At 34.0% G+C, this 19638-nt stretch overlaps 1 protein-coding gene across 4 annotated transcripts in view; it reads left to right on the top strand.

The window, feature by feature from the left end:
* The window catches only part of LOC122714795 (nephrin-like), a 330905-nt gene that overhangs the window by 289739 nt on the left and 21528 nt on the right, over positions 1–19638 (top strand). For all 4 annotated transcript variants that reach the window (XM_043936473.1, XM_043936471.1, XM_043936470.1 and 1 more), the window contains exons 8-9: positions 2984–3114; positions 7111–7270. In XM_043936473.1, the coding sequence (XP_043792408.1) occupies positions 2984–3114; positions 7111–7270 (291 nt within the window). The remainder of the gene's footprint in view (positions 1–2983; positions 3115–7110; positions 7271–19638) is intronic.

Genomic DNA, 19638 nt, shown 5'->3' with positions numbered 1-19638 from the left:
TTATGATCAAAGATTTTGTGATCATCTATTCATCTATTCGTTCATATATCCTTAAACTAAATACGTTTTAAATTATCTTTAATCTTCATTCTTTTAAGTTTTATTCTTTCTTCGGATATAGAAAAAAAAATTTACTAATTCTTAATACCAAACCATTATTTTTCTTTTTTATAAGAAATCCGAAATTAAACTAAATACATTACAACAATAAATAATAAACGAAGAAAAGAAATACGGACGAGGAAAAGAAACAATCAAAAAATTTTTTTAAATTCTTCCCGAGAAAAAAAACTCTTCACGTTCATTTGACACGTTTCCACGCTTATTTCCTTACGCCCACCCTTCCTCATCATCCCTAAACTCGCGTTTCACAGCAAGCAGGTCGGTGGCAAGAGCCGACGAAATCGCGCATTCTCGCATCGAAATTAAAACTCGCGTGCAAGCAGAAGAGGGGAAAGAGGAACTTATTTATCCAGTGGGGATTCTGTCAAGCTGAGGCCGCTTGTATTGGCTTCACGCTCGATCTCTCGCTCGCTATTAGCAAGAAATCCGCTCTCTTGTGGCCTTCCCTCGATATCGCTCCTCCTTCGAACAAGAACTGATGAGCGAAAAGAAGAAAGCGAGAAAAAGCGAAGGGGAAAGGGGGATGAAATGAAGGAAGGAAAAAGAGGGAGGAGAGGAAGGAGGGAAACGGAGAAAGAATCGTGAAAAAGCAGCCGCAATATCGATTCACTCGGTTCTTGCTTATGATTTCTCTCGGCTCTCTGTACAACTCGTAATACGAATACACTGAAAGAATCTGATAATTCATGCTTTTAACAATTTTATATATATATTCGACGATTTTATGCCTTCAACGATTTTTGTATCTCTCTGTTTTCGTTTGAAGAAATTAGTAATCATCGTATTTATCGAAGGAAATAATTTTTGAATGAAATAAGGAAGAAGATGGATTCGATGGAAATGAAAGAAGATCAAAAGATGCTGCTTGTCTCGAATTTAGAATAATCTCTTTCCTAAACAATGAGATTGGAGTAAAAATTAGACAACAAAAGAAGAAAGAAAGTTTGATGGAAAAAACTGAAACTAACCGATGAGATCGAGTAGAGGATAAACAAAGAGAGGAGAACGAGTTTCACAGAGAAAAAGAGAAGAAAGATTTGAACGAGAATGAAGGAAAGAAAATCGAGAGAACGAGAGAATCTTCGGTCATGGATCGGCATGTACCATTAATTTCCGTGGAGCTGAACCGATCCCTCGTTTCCTCTTTCTCTCGTTTTCGTTCGTATTTCCTCTCATTTCCTCGCTGCCTAGTTGGGAAAAAGTTTTATATTGGACAATGAAATCACGGTGTTAATCTCCAACAACGATAGCAGGGACAACGGATCTGCATAAAGATTCGTCGTGGAATCGATCTCGGAGATTGTCGCGAAATTTAAAGAATTGTTTCGCGCATTTAGGACAATAAAAAGATTTTTATCGTAAACGAATCAGAATTATTTACTTAGAGTATATTGAAAAATTTTCATATAAATATGATTTATATATGATCTCTCTATCTATAATAAATTTTTATGAATGTAAAAGACGATAAAGAATGAATAGAAAATAAATATCACTATCGAATATCCTGTGAAACAAAATGTTTATTTTAATTTGTAGAATCAATTCTTCTTACTCAAAATCAACATAAAATTCTCAATTTACTCCGCGTGTTTATACTGCAAGCCAAGTTTTGCAATTGGATTAAATTTAGTTGGAGAAAAATTAAATTATTTTTCTTCCTATTAACTTCTTAACTTTAACTTATTAATTTAATAAGTTGCGACAATTTGCATACAAATAAGAAATCTTGGAAGAAAATTTTATTCAAATATTCAATGCATCCGTATATTTATTTAAATTCTTCTACATTTTAATTATTATCCATAAGGCACGTCGATTAATTTTATTATATGTCTATATAAAATTTGTGGTTTTAAAGTATTATAAAGTTTCCCTGTATGTTTAGCCTGTAAATTTATTCTACAAATTTTTCAATATTTCGTTCCACAAACTTATGAAACCATCCCCAACTTAGTATAGTTAAAGTCTATGAACTTTGTTGAGAAAGTATCGATATTCTTCACATTAAAACATTCACTCCTTCGAAAAGTGAGATCTTATCGAGAAAACATTGCATTATGAAGAGTGAAATATTGTTCCAGTTTGATCTAGTTGAACGATTTCAACGAAACATGGCCAAAGGCTGAATCTGAGGAAAGATTAACACGGAAAATTGATTTTGTTGTTATCAGAGCGGGCAGTATTGCGTTACATGCAAATGAGAATTGAACTTGCTTACATTGAACAGTGTAATAAATGTTTATCGCATAAACACGATTTATCATATAAACGAGTATAATAATTCTTTAACTTGTAAACATTATCGATTTATGAAACATTATATAATATATACACGTAAACTCAAAGGGTAATATACCTCTCTTTATGACGTTAATAATAAATATTATTCGATGGTGATGGTGATTGACGATCATATTTCGAATAATCTCTATTAAATAGAAATTTAAAAATATCGATTGCTAATAACAATAATCACAACAATTCTAAACCTACAGCCATATTTAATTTTTTTCTCTACGTAGAACAATTCCAACACCCCATAGAACAATCCAACTTCCAAGTTATCCCAGAAAATGCACCCAAGACCCCTATCACCCAAAATGAACCCTTCAGCACCCTCGACTCTCATCAACTCTACTCACAACACGAATCACTCTCATCTATTTACCATCCAACTCGCCAAACTCCGCGAGTTGTTACATATACAAAACAATAGCCCTTTCTTGCTCCACCGCCCTACTTACCTTACCTTCCATCCCCTGTGGAACACGTGTTCGCGCGTTCGCAGTTTCCCCGAAACGACAAAACAGACGGTAGAATTTCTTACACAAGGAAACGACACGTTTCAAACTTTCAGACGAGCCGGTGGTTACCCTCGAGCTCGGCAGCAATTTGAACTTGAGCGCAATCCGCGAGGGTATCGACGTTTACTTCGAGTGCAATATCAAGTCGAATCCGTGGGTGTACAAGGTCTCCTGGCGGCACAACGTGAGTCCAAACAGCCACAATCTATATATCATTCGATATAGATGACGATGGAACGTTCCCTAAACGTATCCGGATAACGAATCCGCGCGCCAGTTTCCGGGATCGATAATTTAGAACCTAGTTTCAAGCTTGATCGAGATAAAAGGGGAGGAGAGGGGAAGGTGGCGCAGCTGTGACGCCAAGTTTCCGTTTAAAATTTACATGCTGATACCGGTGGAACCGGCGTGTAAGCGTTCTTTGAACTAATAGCCAACGTTCCGCATCGATAAGAAATTTATCGGCGAGCTTCTGGTACCGTTGAAGTAACCCTAAGCGTTTTAGGATCCTCCTTAAATGGGGTGAAGTCTTCTGACAGGGGGATACGATATAATAGGAAGCTCGTCAAGGGAATCGGGCGATGTGCACTGATTTTGGCTCAGGCTTTGTGGCTATACTTGATGGGTGATAAGTGTTTTGGAATAGATTGATATAAGTAAAGTTTGAGGAGGAAGATGTCTGGATTTATCTATGTATATATATATATTTATTTATTTATCTTCTTATATAATTTATTTTAGAACTCTTATTACTGGAACTTTATATGGAATTTTATCTGGATGTTGATGAAATTTTGTAAATGTAATGGAACGAATATTCAATGTGTCAAATGAAAAGTATGAATAAATTGTATATAATTATACAATTAATTCTGTTCTGAAGAATTGAAATTAAAAGTTGTACTTTGAATGGAATTAAAATTAAACTTTAAATGGAATGGATAATCCATAAATGAGTATTACATGACTCGATATTGCAAAATGAAATAATTTTAATTAACGATTAAAGAAAAAATAAAATAATATTTATAATTGTCGAATATAATTGTTCTTAAAATTTTAAATTCTAGAATATTTAAGAAATTATTATACTTTATATTAACATTTCAATAATATAAAGTATAATCGTAAAATATACGGTAATTTAATTAATAATTCAATATTATTTAATTAATAATCATTAACAGAACATATTATTTGCTACAGCTGTATGAATATTACGAATATTCGTGCTCTAGGATTAAATTAGATTTCAAATTAATTTCTGTATTAAATATTATTTATACATTATATTACATATGATATATGAGGATATTAAATATTAATATTAAATTTTATTAAAAATTTAATAATATTTTTTATTCCTAATAAAATCCTCATAAACTTTAATTTAAAATACACTTATTTTATTAAAATTACGCGCTATATTATATGTTTTATGTAAAATCTATGTTTTACATAAAAAAATATAGTGTCTTCCGTTTCGAAATAAAATTTGTTGCGCGAATTTCTGGAATAAATGAACTTCGTAACATAAATTAACTAATAATTTACATGTTTTACCATTCCATTAATTATCCAGAAAGGCTGCATTAGGTAATTATGAATACGTATTTGTATAAAATAAAGAAACTTTATAAATATATTAACCGATAATTTATAACTTGTTTCACCTAACTCACAAAAAAAGTTTTCCTTTCCGATACTTCGATACAGATTCTTAAAATTTACAATAAATTTAAAAATATGATAATAAAATTCAGAAAATATAGAATGTGACATCTCAAAGATAAACAAACTAACACCATTCAATTCTTCAGTTTCTTTTAGATAAAAATGATTCAATGATAACTATCTCAACATAACAATCAAATATTTAAAAAAATAATAATTTTTAAATCAATTAAATATTTTCTCTTCCACAAAATTGCATCAACATCACTACGTAAAATTTCATATGTAATTTTCTATGAGGATCACCGATATTCCATAAATCAATTGAAATTCCCATACGAATTCCCCAATGAAGTAACTAATTGTAGGAGAAACGAAGTCAATTGTTGTTCCTGATTGATCCAATGAGCCAATGTGTGATTGGTATCGAGCTATAGCAATCACAGTAGAGATTTGTTTAATGATTATCTATTCCAATGAGTGGGTTTTCCTATTCAATATTAATCTGTTTGATATTGATATGTTCAATCTATGGCTACTCACCAATTGGTTACATGGATATAACATCTCATTTATCATTACCAATTTGAAAACATTTATCGAAATCTCTATCAGTAAAATTTTCAATCGTAATCTTTTTAATATTTTATATATATAAAAAAAGAAGAAGAAAAAAAGAAATATTCTGAATTTTTCTCTTTTTACATCTTCTCTCTATGAATCATCATTATTAATTCCGTTTGCGTTTTAAGGCAAGATATTCTGATATTCAGTACAAACCTACAATTCCGCACTTTAACGCGCCTTTACGTTTCATTGCCTCAGTTCCCTCCAATAAGAGAATCGTATATTTTGCATTACTACGTTTCATCATGAATATTTTAAAGTCAGATGTGTAACTTTACCTTCCTGTCCAAAGTGAAACAATCATGAAATCCTCGAATGAAGAAATATAATTCTGATAAGAAAAAATCAAAGTTTCTTTTTATATCTTCTTTAATAAAAAAAAAAAAATTAAAAATGATCTCTAATATCGATAAACGAATAGCAAGAAATATTTAAAATTGTAATTAATGAATACCATACTACAAAAACAATAATGAGGAACTGCAAGATATAAAAAAATTTATCTAGAAAATTTTGCAGCAAAATTTTTAAATCTTTATGAATATACATAATAACGTAATATTTTCAAATTATTGCTTATTGTATAAGCTTTTTAAAATAACTAACATATTCTGTATAATCACAAAATAAAATCACCACTCAAGGGATTGAATCGAAGAAAAAAAAAAAAAAAACTTGAATATTAAAAAATTAATCTTCCCGGTAGCAACGAGTGCGACGAATTCTGACATTTTACACAAGGCTCGAACATTCCTAACACAAAATTCCTGAGCAGAGAAAGGAGGGTCGTTTCAATGGAATAATAATTTCATGCAGAACGATTACCTATCTCCTCCCGCGTGTTCTAAAGAGGTAGGGAGCTGGAAGATTTATTTTAAACGAATGCAGACACCCGTTCCTTTGTGTCCGTATTGCACCAAGTTCCATAAATATTTCTTCGCACATCTCCGAATCATAATGTCATTGTAGTTCACGGGGGTGCGCACCCCTTTGTCGATCCTCGTTTGATTCGAGGACAAGCACCGGGATGGAAGACTTCCGCGGTGTGTTTGGGCGAAATTCAAAGGAACCTCTTCTTAAGGAGGAGGAGAAGAAGAAGAAGAAGAAGAAGAAGAAGAAGAGAAGACATCGTTGGCTTTGAGAAATTGAAAAACTGTCACCACTCTTCGCCTTATTTTTTTCTCTCTTACCACTACTCCTCTTTTATTCTTTCATTTTCCTCATTTTTCGCGAAATTTATACAGGAACCGGTCTCCATCGATCGATACAAGTATCAAATTCACCATTAATCATTCAAGAGTAGGTCGTTTCAAAATTACCTGCATCCTCTTGTGGCTGTTTAGTCACTGTCAATGCTACTTTCTCACCCTTTCATCTTTTCTGACGAACTTTTGTTTCTTCACACGTGATTTTTTATTCTTTATTTCAATTATTCCAGGGTGAATTTTACAATTCTCACTCTATTAACCTTTCTTAGCAAGAATTGACACAACTTTGTTGTGTTTGTTTTTATTGAAGATTTTTCTGCTACAAATTTTCAATTCAATTTTTCGATAAACTTCATTGAAAAGGCCACATTCTTAAAAATCATGGTATGCAATATTTAATTTCTCTATTAAACTTGATAAAAAATTCACTTACATTTTTTAAACATATCATATGCTTAAAAATAAAAAAAAAACAAAACGTTTGATTAAAACAAAAAGATTCCAATCATTTAAAAATTGAAGAGCTAATTCGATACAATTTTATATCGTCTTTTAATAATTTTCGTTTCGTTTCAATATATCAAGAATATTTGAACGATTCATCGTCGTCATCGTTTTTATTGCAAAACATTTTACGTGCTTGTTCATTCACCACGATTTTATTTCCACAGCGTAATCCGTTGTATCATAATCAAGCGACTGGAACCATAATCAGTAATCAAAGCCTGGTACTGCAGAGCGTGACTCGCAGTAGAGCTGGGATCTACACGTGTATTGGCAGCAATCAGGAAGGCGATGGAGAGAGCAATCCACTGAATCTGGACATCAAATGTGAGTATATTGGCTATTCATCTTGGCAGTTGCAGTTCTTTGGGTGGAGAAATTGTATCGTGCTTGTTGGAGTTTGAAATGTTGGGATCTTTAATTTTCAATTGATATCAATGGATAACCGTGACAATATACATTAAATTTAAATTATTTTCTTTTAATCTAGACTTTGTACTTAATTATATTTTGCATCCTGTGCAATATACAAATATAGTTGACGAAAAAAAAAATACAAATTAAAATTTTTAAAATTTTTAATTTCTTTCAATAAGATTATTTAAACGAATTCGAAATATTAATGTATGTTAATTTATACTCCCTTTGTCGTGATTATAAAATCACAATATACATCCTTATTTTTCATGAAATAAATGAACACCTATCGTTATTGTTCCTAATATTAATTATCTTTATATAATTTAATATAAATAGTCAAAATTAAATTATCTAGATATGTATTTCGTTAAATAAGAATTATTTACAATTATTGCGTAAAAATATCGTGAAGGAATTCAAATAATATATAAACAATTTCTACTTTTAAGTCAGATAGATCGGCATAAATGAATAAAACGATTGTACAAAAAAGACCGTTTTATCTTTGTCGCGTCTTTTTGCCAACGTCTCTTAAAAACGTCGCAATGTGATAATAAAAGAAAAGATATTATGAAAGTCCTAATTTTTCAAAATTTTACAGGCAATACGTTTCTTGCAACTTTGTTTCATTAAAAGTTTGTACAACGATGTTACGAGCAAAATATTACCGCGACTCGATCTTTCCAAAGAAATTAAATTAAACGGGGGAAAAAAGTTACTTACAAAAAGTTTACTCGTAACAATATAAAAATCTAATCTTAAAGAATATATATTAAATATATTTATATATCTTTTTTCTTTAGATAATTTCAATTATGGAAATTAATCGTAAATAAAATCCATCTATAATAATTCTTCTTTAACGATTAACAAGTATCAAAAATTACCATGAAAAATTTAGGATTGCGTAAATAAAATATTTATCAGGGAATAAATATTTAAAAATAGAAAGATAGAATACGAAATACAATTCCTGTAAAATTCTATTGCAAATATTTAACGGAATAAATGAAAATAAGGATCAAAGTGAAATTATCAAATAATACGCGCATACTAATTCCCCCTTTAAATGGCAATCATCGAAATTAAAGTTACATTTAATAAACCACACTTGCGCAATTCGCAATATCATCAAACACAATAGAATCTCGATAATCACGCGATTACAAAAGATAACTGGAACGAGATTCAAAGAGCAAAGGAGGGTCATTTCGGTAATTCAACGATCCCGGAATGTGGTAATCCCGGCTCATCGCAGAAATATTTAGAAAGTAAAGTACGTTTCTCTAACTTCTCTAGAGACGGTATTATGTACAACGAATGAAGAGATTGTTACGATTCCAGCTTTGCGAACTTATACTCGTTCGGCTAAAGAGAGAATTGGATTGTAAGATGAACAGGGAAAGGGAGTGTGAGAGGGGAGGGGGATGGTTGAGAGTGTAAAGGTGGTGCTGGCGCGGCCACTAAAAGCATTCAAGGAAACCGACTCGTAACAACGTGCTTTTACCACGTAATGAAACATTTAACGAGAGACGCGTATAAAGCTAAAACCCCCAACGTCTATCACAGACGTCGTAACACAATGCAACGTTGTTCTGAAAGCAATATAACATTATTTTTGCGTTAACAAAGTCTTCCTCGGTTCCACTTCAATCCGCCATTACTTTCATTTTTTTTCTTTTCTTTTGTTTTCTTTTTCGACGAACAAAGACGGCGTAAATGAAATGCGCAATATAATTCCGCTTTGTAGTATTATTTTTTGGAGCTACGCAAAGCCAGGTTAATTTTGTTTCGGAAACTGATCTGACAAATGGAGATAGTGGAGGGATTTTTTTCATCGAATCTTTTAATTGAATTTCACGAAAGGAATAATATGATTTCCCGTGTCGCAACGTGGAGGGAAAGCAAGAAAGAAAGAAAGAAAGAAAGAAAGAAATCGTGATTTCGAGAAAACGGTACAGAAATATTAGACAATGGAAACGAGTAATACGATAAAACGAGGGACGAAGGCTGACACAAGGAAAAATGAAATTTCCACAAGTGAGAATAGACGGATTTCAAAATGTTCTCGAACGAAGGAGACGCTTTCAACGTCTCGATAATCTTCTAGAGCTAGAATTTTAAAGGACATATGTCAGAAGTCTAGAAATGGTAGTTGTAAAATGAAACTGAATTATAGAATTATCAAAATAAAAATATAACACGATGATACATGAATTTTACGAATGATCGATGTATCAAATCTTGTATAAATATGATAACTGCGAAATTATAAATACTACTTCTCTTCAGTTTTGTATTCGATGTAAAATTTTTAGAAATGACAAAAATGCTATTGAACCATTTCTTTTTTTTCTCGAGTTTCATCTCGATATATCGAAAGAGTGAAAAATAAATAATATAACCAGCCATCTTTAAGTTGAAATACCTTCAAAATAAAATATTTTAAAATTTCTATGAACGAAAATAAAGATTACAACAATTTTATCTAAACTATCGATTAAGTTAACCATGAATTTATTTTACAACGATTGGACGATCAGACGTTTGAGAGAATTTTCTGTGTCGAACTTTTCGATGACACGACTCGCGAGGACACGAAAAATAGAAGAAAGTATACTTTCCCTGATTTCAACTACGTCGACTAAGATTTTATCACATCCACTCTCGGGGATCGAATCATGGCGGTCCAATCCAACGTCGATTCTGCTTTCAATTTACAGCACTCCAATTTCAAATTCTTTCCCCGACGAAGAAACGTGGAAACTCTGCTAGGTTGTCCATTCGGGTACGAACTTCGAAGAAGAAAGTCAAGATACGTTTACCCTTATTTTATTCGCATTGACTTCGTGATTTTTTCTTCGAGAATTTTTTTAATTCAAAAGCGAAGATTTATGTTACTTTCAATTCAATTTCTAAGAATAATTTCAGAACTGGAATAATTTTACGGAATTCTTCGAGGAAACTATCGATCTTGCTATCCATTTACAACGTTGGAAACGTTAAACTTTCTTAGCTCTTAGAATGCAGAAAATTCGTTGAATTCCAACATCAAAGTTCGTGTTTCGCGAGAGAAAAGCCCAAGTATTTATCCTAATTTCGCTCATGCCAACTTTGGCATTGTCGTGTCCACTCCGTAAACCGAACCTTCTTGTCTTCATCTACCTTAAATTTACTTTAAACTTTCTTTATTCAAACTTTCCTTCAAACCCGAACTTTACAGAATACGTTTTATCCAATTCCATTCTATTCATCTTCTATATTCACTCATATGAGTTCCTTTCTAAAATCACGTCCAATCACGATTCTTCTTCTCAAGTCGGATCACTTTCGACCCATGTTTCCGACATTCAACATCTACAACAACTCGGACACGAGTCAAAAATCATCGTCCACTTTACGTGTCAGCGATTCGACGCTATTATAAACACCATACTTTTATAATACACTATACACCCTTAAATCAATATAATTAAACGAACGGATCCAACAAGCAAAATATTCAAATTACGATCCAATCCAAACCCATTTCATCCCATTAAATATTACACCATTGTTCTCGCATTCACACGTAAATCACACGAACCGCAAAATCTCACGATGCCTGTACCAAACTCCTCCTCATTCTCCCATTCTACTCCATCATGGGGGGCGCACAGATCCTCCAACCCGCTTCCGGGGACTCGGGCTATCGGAAGGCCACGTGGCGCACACGCGCATAATTCCACATCCCGCGCACACACGCACACGCACACACGCACACGGACGCGCGCACGATTCGAATCTCATCAAACACCGCGGCAGCCGCCTTTAACTGCCTCAGACGGGCCGTTTAACCCGGCGGACATGGGACGGTGCACGGTTACACGGGGCATAGCCGGTGAATTCCGGCATGTGTCACGCGGTGGCTCGTCGATGGGCTTCGTCGCAGTTGCAGGCGTGTACAACCCTGGCCAAAGCGCGGTCCAGCGGATTAGCCGCGGCAGTTTAACCGGCGTTAAGGCCATTACACACTGATTTGCCCTGGCCACCATATGGACGCGCGAGGCGAGACCGACTGTCAGTCGATCGTAAGTTACAACAGGACTTGAGACACCGGATTACGGATGTAACGGTTGCGCGGGAACCGCAATGACGATGGAAGATGGATCGTATATCGGAGCTGGGGCGTTACACGTGGATGATAAATTTATCGAGAGAGGGAAGAAATGGATGTTTGATGTTTCATATGTTTGTGAGGAGTATTATTTATTCTTCGAAGCGTAGCTTTTTAATTCGTTTTATTGAAAATGTTGTTTTCAATAACCGAGTTATCTTAGAAATTTTGCACGAAAGTTTAAGTAGGGGATGATATTAATTATGTTCAAATTTATCTGAATCGTTTGGAAAGATGTTTCGATTAAAGTTTATACGAAAGTTTTAGATGCTTTGCATTTTCTAAATTGGACAACTTTTTTTTTTTTTTCCTACAATTGTATTACCAAGTGTTCCCCAGAAGCTTGTAATAATGTACAGAATAATTTAACTCCACTATGAGGAAATTATACAAATGAATTCGAGACTTTAAGATAGATTTTCATAAAGTTACAATTTCATGTTTTTTTATATGTGATAGCGTTCCTCGTAATTGCAGGAGAATTCATTAATACGAGGAATTTTCATTGTACAGAAATATATATGCGCAAAGCAGATAATTAAAATACAAGGACAATTAAAATGTGAGTAATAACTTTAAGTAGAATTATATCAGACACACGTTTCTAATCATCGCTATTTCATTCCTCTTTGTATCAATTATTAATGAAATTACTTTACATGTGTAAAGATATTAAATTATCATCATGTCCTTGTATTTGTAATCATCTTAATCAATCTTTTTGCTACGTAACGGAACAAGAATTGGACTATCTATTGTAATTGATTGTATGAACATATATCATACTTCCTATTATATCACGTTACATCTCAAAAAAAAAAGCCATCTTCCCCAGACATTTCAAACGTCATGGGACTTCTCATGACGATTTAACGAGACAGGATCTCCAACGAAGCATGAATCTCCAAGGCAAAGAAACAACGTTTCATAAGACAGACGCGTGGGCGGAACCACGTGTCAGTCTCCTGCACAGACATTAAGAGCCACGCTAAATCATTACGGCAGGTTTGGCGAGCGAATTTGCATAGGCGCCATATGTACACGCGCATGCACACATACGCGGGAAAACGTGGTGTGACGTGAGACGAATCGACCGATTCGGGAGTGGCACGTTCCAACCACCCCCTACTACCCTTCCAACTCCCTCTCTCAATTCTACAACCGGAATTCCAGGCGGACGATATGTTTTTTGATTAGATCGTATCAATTCTCGCTAATTGTTACATTCAATTATAACACTGTGTAACGAACCCACGACTTGTCGTTCAGAGACAAAAGTTTTTATTGAAAGTTGTGAAGAGAGAACGTGGATTTACGAACCGTATTGGAAAAACTAAATGAGATCGAAGTGAAATCGTACAAATGAAGTAATTTATAATACGTCGTGAAAATGGAACGTACAAATATGAAAATATTACGTTGATATTAGATCATTTCGACTAATTTTAATTAGAACAAATGCCATACACAAGACGAAAGAAATATTATGCTTAATTTATCATAAGATAAATCTCTTGTAAATCCTGTGTACAAATAGCAAGAGCGCCATTTGAATCTCCTAGTAAACTCATCAGTAGTGCCATCTATCAAGCTCGTGCCTTAAACTCCGAGATATTATAGATTAGAGAAATAAGACGATGTATTTATTTCTTACGTGTAACACGTGCCAATATAAAACCGACAAATAACTTATTTTTCTTTTCAACAAATATAAAATAGCACGTTTACAATTATTTACAGAGACACTCAATATTAAGAAAATATTTAATCATCGCCTAATCTAATCTAACTCAATTACTTGTGATTTAAAATGATACTCCATTCCGACAACACTAGTCCCGCGCAAAATCTTTCACTTCGATACAATCGCATCGAAACTGGTTCACCACTCAATTACAATTCAAATTCCCGCCATCTGAAAGCTTCCGCGAGCCATGTTAGATGGGGATACGCGAATTAGCGTATTGCAACGAGCAAGCACAATTTGCCGGATGGAGGATCATTTCCGGGCAGAGCTGCAGAGCATCTCCTCGATTCGTTTCGCGTTTCCTTTTCAACCGGGGTCACTTCTCTATCGCTTTGTGCGTTTCGCTTAGTAATAATTTACATGCAAATGGAGCCCCGTAACGCAAGAGGGGGCCAAACCGGAGAGACAGGTTGAACGTTGAAGCGTGGAAAGGGTGTGGGGAAAGAGGGAGTGGAAGAGGGGAGTTTTCGGGTTCCATTTATAGCGGTAACGAAGCTTAAGATTTCAATTCAGTTTTAGGACACATAATTATGCGCGAGCGGGAAAGGAAAGCTTTCTTCGACGTTCCCTCGGTGAGATCTTAAGCCGCTTAGTTGCCTGTAAAATGGCGGGCTCGAGGGCCTTGGGTGCGCAATGATGGAACAAAGAAAGGCGCGGATTAAATGGAGTCGAGCGCTCGCAGTGACGTTCAGCTCGCGCTAGAAAAGGGATTATTAAATGGGGCATAATTGTTGGATAACCGGCCACCGTGGAATTTCGGCCAGTTCTACGGTGGCACGACTCTTAAATCCGGTCATTTATTTATGCTCACCGACCGGGAAAGAAGTTTTTGGGATTATTAAAAAATTCTACGCGCAACGATACCGCCCTTTTGAGAAGCCAACGGGTCAAGCGGATTGCTCGTTGGAACAATGCCGATTGTTTCGTAAACTGGATGACCAAGTGGCTCGGTTTGTTTTTCCCACTTTTTTCATTTCGCGTAAATGTTTGAAAGTTTTGAAGCGAATGGTGTTAATTGGTACAACTAATTTTTAAAATGAAAATTTTGAAATAAAAAGTTAGAAATCATTTAAATGTAGATATGTCTTTCTTTTTTTGTATTACTTCGTATAAAGTCTTATGTTGTGAAGCGATTTGTCCGAGTTCATATCCATATTTTGAAAAATAAAATGAAAGAAAAACTTATTTTTGCGTTAATTGGAAAATTGTATTAATTACTAAAAATAGAGAAATTCTGAATTTCTTCTATGTATATTTTTTCATATTAAAGTTGATGTATATTAAAATCATCGAAGCGATTCATATTTCAGTAGTACGAATCAATCATTCATCCGCCTTGAAATATAGCACACGATAATTCTTTTCTTTTTTTTAATTCAGCATTCTTAATACGAAAAATATCTGTTATATTATTAACTCTTCGTCTAAATTCGTAAAACGTCATTCACCTATAAATAATTTTACAAATTTAATTATTGAAATATAAAAAGATTAGTTGGATCCTAGTCCCAATATTGAAATTTCAATAATCGAAAAATCCCTTTATATTAATTTCCTTCTCGTTCTTTAATCGCTACAATCGAATCAACGCGTGGAATAAAAAAAGGAAAAAAAACCGGAAGCGATTTTCCGCGTACCGATGTTGCGCTGTCAATAAACGGAATCGTGGGTCGGATGCAGACGGAATGTGACGTTCTTTAAAAATTCACAGAGCCGCAATGCGTCGCGACGTCTAACACGATCACGTCGACGTCGTCGTAACGTCTTTAGACATCCAGACGGATCGATGTCGCCTCTGTTTCCGGATCAAGAAAAGTCCGAACTCACTGTCGTCATTCGATTTTCGTGTAATTGCATTTCTTTTTCCTCTCCCTTCCCCTTCTTCGAGGCGAGGGATCGAAGTTGTCAGGGGACGACGTTTTTATGAATGATACCGAAGGGCAACCACCTCGTCCTCGGCAGAATTTATTTCGAGGGTAGATATATTCTCGGCGTATCGCGATTAATAATCGAATGGATCACGCCGTTTGAAATTCCGAGCGCTAAATGTTCCCCATACAGATACAGACCGTAATTTGAACGCAAACAGGCACTTCGTTAATGGGCTCAGCCGTCAAATAAACCGCTCCGTAATTACTTTTCTTCGAACTGTACTGTCGCCTGAATTGTCGGCGAGAATATTTAATTAGCATTTGAGAATTGCATCTGGATTTTGGATTAGATTTGTTAGATTCGAGTTTAAAGAATTTATATAATAATTTTAATTTTCGTTAATCGATATTAATCGTCTTTAGAAATTAAAACGAACTACCCCACCCTCTCGTTTAAAAAAATCTTACGACATCTCGTATATTTTGAATAAATTTTTAAACACTTTGATATACGTGACGAATTTTAAATATTCCACACATTTTTTTACTTAATTTTTCCCAAATCTAAAACTAATTGCCGCAAGACATTTTAACTTCCCCAAAAAATCGAGCTCCAAACGAAATTTCGTCTCGATCCTCCATTTGACCCTCATCCACGTGAATTCCAGTTCACGAAAACCAATCTGCAGGCGAAACAGGCCCCCTTAAAAGAATTTGCACACGAGGAAATACGATGTATTATGGTAATCGTCGTAGTTTCGAGAAAATACGGAATCGGGGGGAGGAGGAGAAGGTTCGAATTCAATGATCCTCTCGGCCCAATTTCGTCCTCGGCTCATGGCCGCGCTACACGTGTTCGCGTATGCACATGGTTCGAACACACCCTTCTACCCTCGAACCACACCACCCCCTCCCCCTCACGAATTCCGCGCACGTACGTACTTTCGCGTAGTTTGTACCTTTGCGCGTCGATTAAACCTACCCCAACCCACCACCTCTCCCCTTTACGACGGCGTATCTCCGCGTCGTTACACGCGTCTCTGTGTCTCCGCGAGATACCGAAAGGCGCCTCTCTCTTCCGGCTAATTGCCATTAATTCCGCTCAAACCACTTCGACCCCTCTTGTTGATACCGACTTACTACTCTCTCCGCTCTTGTTTCTTGCTGGCTTCACCCCTTCACCCCCACGTTGAGTTTGCTTTCCACGTTGACGCGGTCTAGGGTTATCTAGAGGGTAGTATCAATTGGGTTGATCGGTGGTACGTCGGTGTGTTTGGAAATGCAAATTCAAATGATTCTGTATGATAACGATGATCGCGTTTTACTCCATTATTGTCGAAAGAAGAAGAATTTTGTTTTTGAATCTTGTCATTTATTTGAGAGTAGAGAATTTTGAGGGTGAAGAGAATAATTGGAATTATTTTGCTCGAGGATCAATTCGTGATGATTAATTGCTCCATTTTTATCGTTAAGTTTCATTAGGGGCGTGATAGTGTACTTATTCGCGGGTTAGAAGATGTATTAATGTACATACACAGTGTACGCAGGCGATACTGTTGAGAGTTGAGAGTACTTAGATCCTTATGGTAATGAGTATAGATAAGCTACCCCACAAGGCTTCATAACCGCAAGTCAATAATGTTAACAATGTGAGATTACGGATGAAGGAAATACTTTTGATAAATGTTTGATTAGAATGAATTTTTATATCAATTTAAAATATAAAGCAATTCATTCATATCGTCCATAACAGTAAAAAAAAGTTATTGAAGTAACAGGATACAGTTCAATGTATTTCCTATCGAAGTTCCCTTTTCGTATCAATATAAATAATTTCAAATTTATTTCAGCGCCGAGATCCATAATACATCCACCAAAGACGATAACACGATTACAGAGCTACTTTCGAAAGCACCATCGCCGTACTAATACCACCCCTCTCGCATGGTCTTTGATCTTCGGTCGAGCCTTATACAATTTCAATTATACGCCCTTATAAAATTATAGCCTCTTTGAATCAGATTTCAAATCATCAGTAGAACCATCCTCGATGGACAAATTTAAAAAAAATATACATATATATATATCCAATCCTTTCTTCTTAAAAAAGAAAACTTTTTGAAAAAAAATAAAATCCCAAAGAAATTCCTTCATCCAGAAATACAATTAAATTCTCTAAAGAATATTCCCGATTAATAACGAACAATGATAAAAACTTAAAGAACGCTATATTTTTTTTTTCATTACACGAAAATCCTTCGAAGATCGATAAGAATTCTTCGCAAAGTCGTTAGCGCAAGAATTCGAAGATTAATTGTCCCTTTGATTGTTGAAACTATATAGAAGTGGTTCCATTCAAGTTATTCGATAAGCCAAACGATAATCGATCAAAGATCCCATAAAAGACCGGAAACGTGTCGGGATGATTAACATTTTCAATGGTCCGCCTGCAGGAATGCTTCAACTTATCGGCGGATTAGCGTATACGCAGATATCGGACGGATGCTTGTGACTCGAGATGATGCATGAACATCGATACACCGGCCGTTGCTAATCAGTTACACTAATTAACCATGTTAATGGATATTGCAAAGCGTCTCGAGCAAAAGCGAGGAGGGAGAGTAACGCGCATCGATCGATTCTTCGCTTCGACGAGTTTTGGTTCATCAATTTTGTTCAATGCAGATTAAGAACTTCTTAATGTATCATGTTGAGGGAGTTGAACAAACTGATTAAAGCGATAGAGTTCGTGATTATTGATAAATATACTGAGACAAATTTGTGGAGAATATATCGAAATCTCGTGATATTTTCTTGAATTTTTATGTATTTCTTTTATTTTTTTTTTTTTTTGATATTTAAAATATTGAAATAATTATTCAATAGGATAAATTATAATTGGAATAAAATAAAGATTTAATTATCTTTATGTATTGAAATATAAAATATAAGAACTTCGTTGTTATTTAAATATCTTCATTGAAAAATTATTTAAAATACCAGTTATTTTGACAAATTATATTTAAAAAAAAAAAAAAAGAAATGCATAATAAATCCGAGAACGTATTAAAAGATAATTTTCTCATATATCATTTTATGCACGTTAAATTTACAAATGGTATCGCGTGTTTTTGTATTGTAAAAACTTACGACCACTTAATTTGTTGATTATGCAGATTGGACACGACTGAACATAATTCTGTTTGCGACAGTACAGTAATCTATTATCTACAGTCTCGTCGGATGACTAACAATCTGTTATTAAATCCACTCAACTAATAAGTTTGCCAAAGCGTTTATTCTACCGGAAATATCGTTTATCATCACGTATTTCCGTTTCGGAGTTTAAACTTGGAGAGAAATCTTGGCTTACATATGTTGCTATTAAAAGCACGGATTTTACTCTTCTCCCTGAATTAGTTCAATTAAATATTCTCGCCTTATTAACATTCTCGCTCCTGTTCCTTAAAAGAAAGACTCAAGAGAACAAGGACTTATATACTCTTATGAAAATATAATTAAAAATCTTATTAATATTTGACACGGTTCGATAAAAAACCCGAGATAAATTATTTCTAAAATTATTTCGTGTTACACGAATATTGTATTTTGTTATATTAAAAGAATTATTAATAAAAAAAAAACTTGATTTATTATTAATTATTCATTTGAAAAAAAGAAAATTAAGAAATTATTAAACAACGAAAAACTTTTTCCATATTATATTTAATGAACAATTTGATTAAATAACACGTAGAAGAAATTCAAAGAAACTTCTTTAAAAGTATTCTTTAAAAGAATTCTTATCTCGAAATTGTTCTTTGAAACAACTTTCTTAAAAAATTCTCTCTGATCTCCCTTACTCTACTACTCTACTTCCGTTGCCACGCTTTTTAAAACACTCACTTTTGCACATCTTCATACAGATACACTACTCGAATACTGGAACATTCATTGTTGGAATTCTATCTTCAAACATCGCAATTTCTCTCTTCTGATAAATTCTCTTTTACGATAAATATGCATATCAGAATCATCTAATATCCTAGTTTACTTACTAAATCTATATTCTCTTCCCATTATCACATATTCTATACTATATCTAATGTTACATAGAATATCAATTTTCAAATCCTACTTTTAATAAACATACCCTCATATTTAAGCTATAGGCTTAACAAACAATGATGATAAAATGACAAAAATTTCAACAAACAATATTTCATTCTATCCAAATCTATCAATCTATTTTTTGACAAACTTATACTAAAAATATAAAAAAAGAAGTCATGAATCTTTATCTAAAATTTAAACACTAAGCTATTTAAAAACTATGAAACTATTTAAAACTATGAAAATTAAATTCTCTTTGCAAGTTTCATTTCTAACAAACATATTACTAAAATCATCCTCTTAACATCCCCATAAATCAAGTACCCTATCAATCTTTACTGACATTGAAATAATAAATTCGTATAGTGATTGTAAAAATGAAAAACAA

This window comes from Apis laboriosa, unplaced genomic scaffold (genome assembly GCF_014066325.1).
Source record: "Apis laboriosa isolate Shangri-la unplaced genomic scaffold, ASM1406632v1 scaffold34_cov151, whole genome shotgun sequence".
NCBI lineage: Eukaryota > Metazoa > Arthropoda > Insecta > Hymenoptera > Apidae > Apis > Apis laboriosa.
The sequence above is the reverse complement of the archived record's forward strand: the minus strand, read 5'-3'. Positions and strand labels throughout refer to the sequence as shown.